Source organism: Gymnoscopelus braueri, assembly GCF_963280865.1.
Source record: "Gymnoscopelus braueri genome assembly, chromosome: 2".
Lineage (NCBI taxonomy): Eukaryota > Metazoa > Chordata > Actinopteri > Myctophiformes > Myctophidae > Gymnoscopelus > Gymnoscopelus braueri.
The window spans coordinates 57,602,713-57,612,113 of NC_137604.1; the positions used below are offsets into that span (position 1 = coordinate 57,602,713).

The following is a 9,401-nucleotide window of genomic DNA, read 5'->3' on the forward strand; positions in this document are numbered from 1 at the left end:
GAAGGGTAGCAACAGTAGTGTGAACAAATGGGTTATGATGTGCGTGTGTGCTTGTATATGTGCATGTGTGTAGGTTCATGTACCGAAAAGAATGTGTGTGTGTGTGTGTGTGTTTGGAGCATGTGGAATGACGTCACTTACGTTGGAGAGTGTCAGGTACTGTGTGTGTGAGAGGAGTGAGAATATATATATTATAGAAGTGATGCATGAGTCTGAAATCTGTAATGTGCCAGATTGTATGTGTGTCTGTCTGACTGTCTGTGTGTGCGCATGTGTGCGCATGTGTGTGTGTGTTCACATGTGTGCGTGAGAGAGAGAGAGACAGAGAGACAGAGACTGAGTACTGGAGAGTGTGTGTATGCGCTCCAGTGAGCCTGCCTCTGTGTGTGTGTGTGCGTGCGTGCGTGTGTGCGTGTGTGTGTCAGTGAAGTCAAGCCAAGAAAGAGAGAAAAAGGAGAAAGCCAGAGGCAAACGATTCATTTAAAGTATTTTTACTCAGTTTGGGAACTTTAAAGTATCTGTACTCATTATTTAAGTATTTCTACTCATTTAAGTATCAGCAAGAGTTTGTTAATAGTCCAGCCAGTTTCTCAAGGGAAATAGCAAAATTTTGAGGCCACGTTTCTCAGTTGTCTCACGTAATCTCTTGTGTTGATTTATTTTGGGAGAATCTCCCACACACGTGAGGTATGTGTGGAAAACCACAAGTAAGCTCTTAAAGCACTTGAAGGTCACGGGCAATAAAGCATCTAGCTTCCTAGGCCACTCACTCAGCATGACATGATGCAAAATTATGGGTTTAACTGGTTTGTTAAGATAAAAATGTACTGAACCTCATCTCACTAAAGTTCGTTGCCAAGATGCATTTTCTACTTTGTTTATTTTTTTGCTGCACAGTAGACTAGCAGAGGCACTTTTACGCCTGGGAAACGCTTATGTAGATAAGATAGTAAAGGAACCTAGTCGCGCTTCACATTGGGAGTTTTTATTTGTTATGTCTGCCACCAGTGACACAGACCATTTCACACTTAGGATCTGAAGTTGAGTCATGACCATAGGTCATATCTCAAACAGGAGGGATGGTACACATATAATATATAATTAAGCAGCATTTTCACACTTATAATTTTCAAAATTATGCTAAACAGTTTTGTACATGTTTTTAGACAATGAAAAGGTAACGAAAGGCCATATGTAAGACTATTATTTCCACTTCTTGAAAAGTGATGTTACTGTAAAACTAGATTGAAGTACAGATGTGTGAAAACGGCTATAGCCATAATGCATCACATTAGTGGAGCCATACATGAAAATAGTGACTGGAAACTGGAGGTTTACTTTATTTAAAAGCGAATAAAGTCCAAAGTGCAAATTATCTGTCTAGTCTTTTCTCTCTCCCTACAGGGACTGAAGCACTGGTGATCTGCATGCCGTGATAAAGATCATCAAGCGAAAGGACCAGGACCAACTCTGCGCTGAGAGGGTCCGTTCCGAGTCCTGGTCACCAACACAATTGCTGTGAAACGTGTTATTTGGATCCATAAAAGGCCACTGCAAATGGGTGCGAACATTATCAGACATTCAGTAATAGGAAGTGGTAAAAGCCAGCAGAGGGTGAGGGCCTAGCGGATAGAGCTCAGGTCAGACCCAAACCTGGAGAAGACTCCCATTAGAATTTTCCCCATCCCCATTCCTATTACACTTAAAATTGCACCCCTGGTATTTTTGTGAGTTTTATAATTTCTATGAGTGTATTATATATTTGTATTATTAAAGTTACTCGTAAATCGAGGAGTGTTGACGAAAATGTTTCTCACCGTCTAAATCTAAATGCTGGGTATATTTTTACGCTAATCAAATCGCTAAGACTAAAATGTGAATGTTTATGTTTGCACACATATAAATATATCTGCTTCACACAACTGGTCATGAGAAGTGACATGCCTCGAAATCCAATATCGCTGGTGAGCCTTGGGAGAAAATGACTTTGAACTAACAGCAGCTATTTGCCGTGTAAACCGTACCATCAGTTGAAATACGCCCTAAATAGCACTGTTAAGCCTGTATGTCACTCGGAAGCCTAACCTTTGTTATGTCCACGCTGGCTCTGTGAAGAAGGGTCAGATCAACGAACACAATTGTCAACAGACATTAATGCTGACTCCCCCGTGTTTGTTTAGATCAACTAAGAATTGGAGGTTGTAAGAAAAATACAATCTCACTGGTAATCCCGTGCCAATAAGGTTGGTTTGTCTCTCTTTCCCCATCTTGGAGTGGGAAAGCTTATGTTACGTGTAGAGACAATTAACTATAGACGTAGCCTGTTCCTCAATGCTACAATGACCATGAAGAGGCCCAAAACCGTGAGTTTGAGTCAGCGTCGTTAATGGCCGTCCAGAATAGATGGACTCTTGACCTTTTGACTGCTGCGAGTGGAGGGGTCTGCGTTTCTGATAAAAAGGACATGTGGTGTTTTTTTTATTTCAGATGACATTAATTCCAAGAATGTTAGTGACGCAAAGCAAGACCATTAGTGTATGGTCAATGAAAAGGTCGTGCAGACATGCGGCGTTGTCTTAGACTGATGACGATATTTGTCCCAAGTGCTCCACTCCACACGAGAGTGTGTATTCCTTTCAAGCCCTATTTGAGAGTGACATAGAAAGTTAGTCCCAAGGCCACTGGAAGCGAAGAGGCAAATGTTTGAGTTGTTGGGTTGATTAATAGAAATCCTGTTATGATGTTCATTTTGAAATGTGATGTTCAGAAGTATTAATTAAATGAACAACAGGAGGGAATGTTAGGACCAGTTTATAATATCTGTGTACAGAGATATATATTATAATGTGTGTATATAAGTTCTTTCTTTGATTTGTATTCATTTAATTGAATTCCTGCAATGTATTAATCCAATGTGTAATATGTCTGACAGTCCTTATCAGCTAGTAGAATTCCACTCCACAGTCTCCTCCTTTCTCCTGTCTTTTGATAATAAAGTGCTTGGTAGAGGGGAGGATGCGCCATTGTAAGTTGGGATCGTGTCCAGTGAGATACATGGTCGTTTACAATCCTCGTACGAGTAAAAGAGATCTCGTGTGTCACGTGTCTTCTTTATCTGTGTGTGATCAACAGCAAGGGGGTTTAAGATAACGATCAAGAACCTATCAAACTGAGACACAGATTTTGCCTCAGCTGAGCTCTACCAGCAGCCTCTGTTAACCCAGCAGTTCTCAAACGTTTTCATGTCAAGGACGCCCACATTTATGTGATGTATTTGGCCGTCGACCCCCATCTGAAAAGGTTTTGTGCCAGGAACCCCCAAAAGAGAAGATTAACGTTAAAGAAAAGTTTCTAAATATTTTCTATTTTTTTCCTATACATTTTTATCCCTCAATTTTGTAACCCATTTTTTCACCCAGTGCCAATTGTCTAAGTAATCCTGGGCGCTACACTCCCTCTGCCAGCCTAGGGAGAGCCTAGAGCCGAGCTCATGCCTCCTTCAATGCATGAGAGCTAGCAAACCGCTTCTTATCACCCGACAGGGGGGAGGTTCCCCGGTTAGACGTAGCGCGTGGAAGGAACACGTTATTCCAACCAGTTCATTTAAAGTAATACTAGGTAACTTTAAAACAAAAACTAAAGTTAAATTGTATATCTTTTGTGAGTGGCAAATGTTTCACAACACCCACTCCATGAATTTCACCCCCGAAAGCCTTTTATTTATATATTTTCTATTGAACGGTGTCGGGGGAGACTCTCCCGCGAAAATGATGTCATCCGGACGGAAAATGCACCGGTTTCCTGTTTGGCCAGGAACTACCGCACCGGTTTCCTGTTTGGACAGGAACTACCGCGCTAATAACAAAAAGGAACCTCACGCTGATTTTAAGAGAATGTAGGATTGGAAGATCGAAAAACAACAGAAAAAGAAAACACAGCTCATGGTAACTAATGCTCCACTGGCTAAGAGAAACGATCCGTAGATAGTATAAAACAATTAAAAGAACGCTTTTTGAAACGCTTCCGGCTTCCGGTGAAAACAAATGGAATTCTGGGTAATCGAGGACTACGGAAAATTGTATGCAGTGACGGTAGTGACCAGCAGAGGTTGCTAAAAATCGTTATTTGTGAACCTGCATTGTACAACTTTAACCTCCATCAGGCGCCCCGGCTGACCAGGGGGATAGAGACCAGGATTACTGTACGTTTGTGTGAGGGTACCTACCCTAGGAGACATGGGAAGAACATGCAAACTCCACACAGAGTAGGCCCTTTCACCAACCCCACCTAGGGTATGGGCACTGATGACGCGGAAGAGAGAACACGCTCCCAGCGCCCACAGCGTCCCCGGCAGGAATCGAACCTAGGACCTTCTAGCTGTGAGGCGACAGCGCTACCGACTGCGCCACCGTGCCCCCGTTAAAAAAAAAGTTTCTAAACATTTTCAATATTCAATATATAAATAGCAGATGCGCAAGCGAAGTGACCCAATGTGAGCTTGTATATCTGCTATTTTTGAATAGCCAACGTATACAATATGGATAAAGGGGTTAAAATAATTGTGATGATGTATTAACAAATTTTTCTGGGGACCCCCTGGAACCGTCTCAGGGACCCCCTTCTGTTAAGTGAACATGTGCAAGATAGTCCGCTGTTAGTGACACACCAGGTCACAAACAACCTGAACATTGTCATGGAAACATATATGCTAACCACGCGGAAGCGTGAATGCATAAGCCAACGTTTATTGTGACATCCAACAAGCAGGAAAAGCAAACACTCCCCAACACTCTCTTCTCTGTCCTGTCCTGTTCCCAAGCCCCCCAAGCCCACAGCAGGGCAAAAGCACACAGAGGAACAGTCTCAGACCCTTCTGATAGTTGTCCACTCACACAGAGATTAGCCTCGTTCCCAGGCTTTTCTCGTCTCCAAGGAGAAAAGCCTGGTCACGACCATAGAGTTATAAAAGAACTTTTTGGGCGCCGCCTTACCCCTTATCCCTTAAATTCTTTGCAATACAGACATTACAATATAGCAACCAGAGTTATGTCTCGCATGCATAGTAGTGTCACCTGCACGCCAATCTGAGAACCCCAAAAAAAAGGAAAAACACAGTGCCCTCTGCTGTTTTTTTCCTTTGAATTTGACTCTGGGGGGACCTCCCAATAGAATGTGGATAACAGGATGTTGGCCATTAGGTCCGCCCTCAGCCCTCCACTTCCGGTCCACGTGTCTTTGTTTACATTCCTAACTATACGCGCTGTAACAGGTGCTCCCGACAGATTCAGCTGCGAAGCTCTCGGCTGCACTTCCAGAGTCGACCACCAGGAGAGCCAAGCTTACACTTATGCCTCTCGGGTTATGTTGGGGGGTTGGTCACAACCTAATGCAGAGAATGTCTATAGGCCTTCCGTCACATGTCCTTCTCCTGGAAACTGTCTTATTCGACCAATCACAACACGCGTTTCATGCACTGAGAATGTAAACAGATCTGGAAAGCCTCAACGTAACTTCCTTGGCCAGTAGGTACTTCAGCCAAATTCCAGTACTTCCTTTTAGACACTCAACAACAGGCTAGGTCTCCTAGGGTAGGTACCCTCACAAAAACATGCAGTAATCCTGGTCTCTATACTGCCTCCCCCTGGTCAGCCGGGGCGCCTGATGGAGGGGAAAGGAACTGGTTGGAATAACGTGTTCCTTCCACGTGCTACGTCTGACCAGGGATCCTCCCCCCTGTCAGGTGAAAAGAAGCGGCTTGCTAGCTCTCATGCATTGAGGAGGCATGAGCTCGGCTCTAGGCTCTCCCTAGGCTGGCAGAGGGAGTGTAGCGCCCAGGATTACTTAGACAATTGGCACTGGGTGAAAAAAATGGGTTACAAAAATCGTGGGATAAAAATTAAAGAAATAAAATAAAATAAAAAGAAAACAGGCTAGGTCTCGCCCAGTGTGCACATCAATGCCATGCTTCAATGGTCATATTGTACGTATGTCGTATGTATAACGTCTCTGTAGGGTGGAAACCAAAACTATACATTTTCAGGATTTAAATTTAGAAATAACAAAAGTAGCAGATCCGTAAGTTCAACAAGCGTCGCTTTGCACCACGCTTTGAGCTTGTACATCTGCTGCTTTTGATGCTTTTGTGTGATGCTGTAGTAATAATCAAGTAGGGCGTTAATTGATGAAAAAACACAAAAAGTTTAAATATGGAAATAAAAGGTTTTCTGCACCTTTCAGCCAACAATAATATTGGCTGACAGGTTTGCGTTGTTTTGAGCGGTGGACATACTGTGGACCAGCTGTTGACTGGATTCTATGGTTTAATGTCAGGTGGACCGACTGAACCCCATGCTGTGGAGCCAACTGTCTCCTTTCAAAGTTTAAAGAAACAAATAACGCACAACATCCTCCATCCTTTCGGTGCGGAGACAAACTGCAAAAGCAGCACAATCATAGAGCCAAAGAAACAGCTCACAACTCACTTTTAGTCAAACTTTAATGAACAGCAGCAACAATAACTATGTTCCAACCTTGCGGTCTTCTAGCCTGAAGAAGACCACAAGGTTGAAACGTAGGTTATTTGCTACTGTTTAATAAAGTTTGGAGCATCTAAAAATGAGTTGCGAGCAGTTTCTTTCACTCCATTCAAAGTTGAACTAGACTTGTGAGCTAATAGCTCAAGAGCTTGTATATCTGTTTCTTTTGATTGATTGATTGATTGATTGATTTATTACATGTAAACGTGGTACAGTCAGACAATTAAGGCTAAAAGGATAACACAAAAAAGTCCTGGGGACTTGTTTCTATTATGGTCCTAAGTATTCAATTCATCAACTGCTGATGCTTTTGTGTGACGCTGTAGTGTGATCAGGTAGGGCTTTAATATACAAAAAAACTAAAAAAGTTAAAATATGGAGATAAGAGGTTTCTGTGCGACAACAGCAACGACAATATGCGCATTTAGCAACTCATTTTTAAATGATATAGAAATAGGTTTCTTGCCACAACTTACTCTTTGACGTGCCGGCGGCAGGGAACAGAGTTCCTCATGCAGGTGCCGGTGAGGATGTCCACGTTGTCCACGATGACAAAGGGCTTCTCCTCCAGCGTGACGATGGACAGGTGGTTCTCATCGGCGTCCTCGTCGCCATACGAGTTGTACCGAGGCCACACCGGGAACATCAGGGACAGCGTGCCGTTCTCACCAGCGGCCCATCTGCACGCACGCACATGCACACGCACACATGCAAACACACACACACACACACACACACACACACACACGCACACACACGCACATATGACTATACTTGTGAGGACATCATCACTTTAGGACAGCAATTTTATGAATGTCATTTTTCTAATAATTTATTTTTCCATTTTTAAACCTAACCCTAAAGACGAAATACATTTTGGATTTACAAGCTCACTAGATCCACTATTTCCGTGCGTCGGTTGGTATCCCAACTTGAATCTTTTCATCCTATATTAAAATTGCCTGGAGGGTCAACCGACGGTGGATGGTGGAAGGTGGATTGGGTGGACGTCACAAACGTAACATACGGACCTGCGAGGCGCACTGTTGCTCCGAACACTGGTCAGGGGTCTGCCATCAGAATAGCCACACCAGGGACCACCTGGTGCATCTTTGCTTCACCCCTTTGTGTTCCTATTGGCTGGGCTTTAAACAGCCATAACTCCAGTTCCCAGCATGCTAAAGGTCCCAAACTTGGTGGGTGCTCTTAGACGGCCAATAGGGATGGGCTGTAATTGCTGAAGCCACACCCCCTCTGATTTCCTATTGGCTGTGACTACAGGCTCCAAACTTGGTGGGTGGTCTCAAGGACTTCCAATTTCATCAAAAATGACGGTGACCTTTGCTCTTATCAGCGCAACATAGGACTAGGTTTGAAGGCCTGAAAATATAGTGATTGTATAAGCCCCCTAAAAAGATTTAACCATAAAACAACAAATTATCTTGTAAGGACCAGGAAAATTGTCCTCACAAGAGTTTATTTCTCACATTGTACTAAACTACTAAACGTATAGTAATACACGTACACTCACACACACGCACACAGAGCTTAGAGTAGTCAGTGAGTCAGAAAAGTGAGGAGCGGCACAGTAAATCCTCAGTGACTTAACTCTGTGAGGTTGGGTCCATTTGGTTCTGTCTGTACGCCATCGGACTTAAATTTGGCGCTCAGTACTATCATTTAAAAAAATACTTTTTGCAGTGGTGAAATTACTGAAGCATACTGTGCTTTGGTACCATTTTTCAATACATTATATCGTTGCTGTCAGGCAGAAACCTCTTATCTCGATATTTTAACTTTTTGTGTTCTTTCGTAAATGAATGCCCTACTTGATCATACTACAGCGTCACACAAAAGCATCTTTAGTAGCAGATCTACAAATGAGGTTTACACCACTGCAATTAGTGGTCTATTTGAAAACAAAAAAACATTTCAAAAACGTTCGAAAATGTCTTACTTTTACTTTGGTACCGTAAGTGCATTTTGATACCAATACTTTTGTACTTTTATGTGTGAAAACCATAGGGAGGTGTTCATTCTCGAGGTCGGCTGTACTTTTGATTACAGCTTAGAGGAAGCTTAGAGGAAGCCTTCCTAACCAAAAGGGCTAAGATATCATCAGCTAGAGCAGACCATCTCACAGCTATAGGCTACAGATGGAAACTTTTGTTTTTTATATTTGGTAGCCTAGGGCACTAGTTGGTTGTGAGGGGCCTTCAAATGGCCGGCCTCTCCATAAGAACTGCAAACAATTAGCAAGGTACTGCTCAATATCAGCTATTATAGGAAGCCGCTCAGTTTGGAGGAGGCGTTGTTTCCTTTACCCATGATTGTTGTCTGCTGTGTTTGACAAGTCTGTCAACTGTATTGTATGTAACAATGTTCTGCCTTATATGTACTTTGTAACTGGCTGTTTTCCCATTGTCTGACTGCACTGGCAGCAATGTCCATTGTACAAGGCATTCTTGTATAAATAAATATTTGAAGTGTGTGTGTGTGTGTGTTGGTCTTGGTATTGTGTGTCGTACCTTCTCCCACACTCGCTCGTTGTTCAGCACGATGACGATCAGCTTGGGGTTGGCCTGGTAACCGTCCGGAGTGAAGCTAAGGTCCCGCCCTTCGTTCCACACGTGCATCATGTGTCTGAAACAAGAAACAAACACAGCCTTAAGCCTTTGTGTGTGTGTGTGTGTGTGTGTGTGTGTGTGTGTGTGTGTGTGTGTGTGTGTGTGTGTGTGTGTGTGTGTGTGTGTACCCAACAGGATTCATGGCTGATGTTTACGTAAATGTTCAGAGCCTGTGTCATTTCCGTACCAATATTGTCCCAGTACTTTTTCAAGACAGGACAAAACCAGAAGATAAGGC

General features: G+C 43.1%; 1 protein-coding gene across 1 annotated transcript in view; it reads right to left on the reverse strand.

The window, feature by feature from the left end:
• The window catches only part of LOC308097771 (glutamate receptor ionotropic, NMDA 2A-like), a gene marked incomplete at both ends in the record, with an annotated part of 203,780 nt that overhangs the window by 61,977 nt on the left and 132,402 nt on the right, over window positions 1–9,401 (reverse strand). Inside the window, 3 exon segments of the mRNA XM_080445794.1 lie at window positions 7,013–7,203; window positions 7,205–7,216; window positions 9,065–9,179. Coding sequence (XP_080301920.1) covers window positions 7,013–7,203; window positions 7,205–7,216; window positions 9,065–9,179 — 318 coding nt within the window.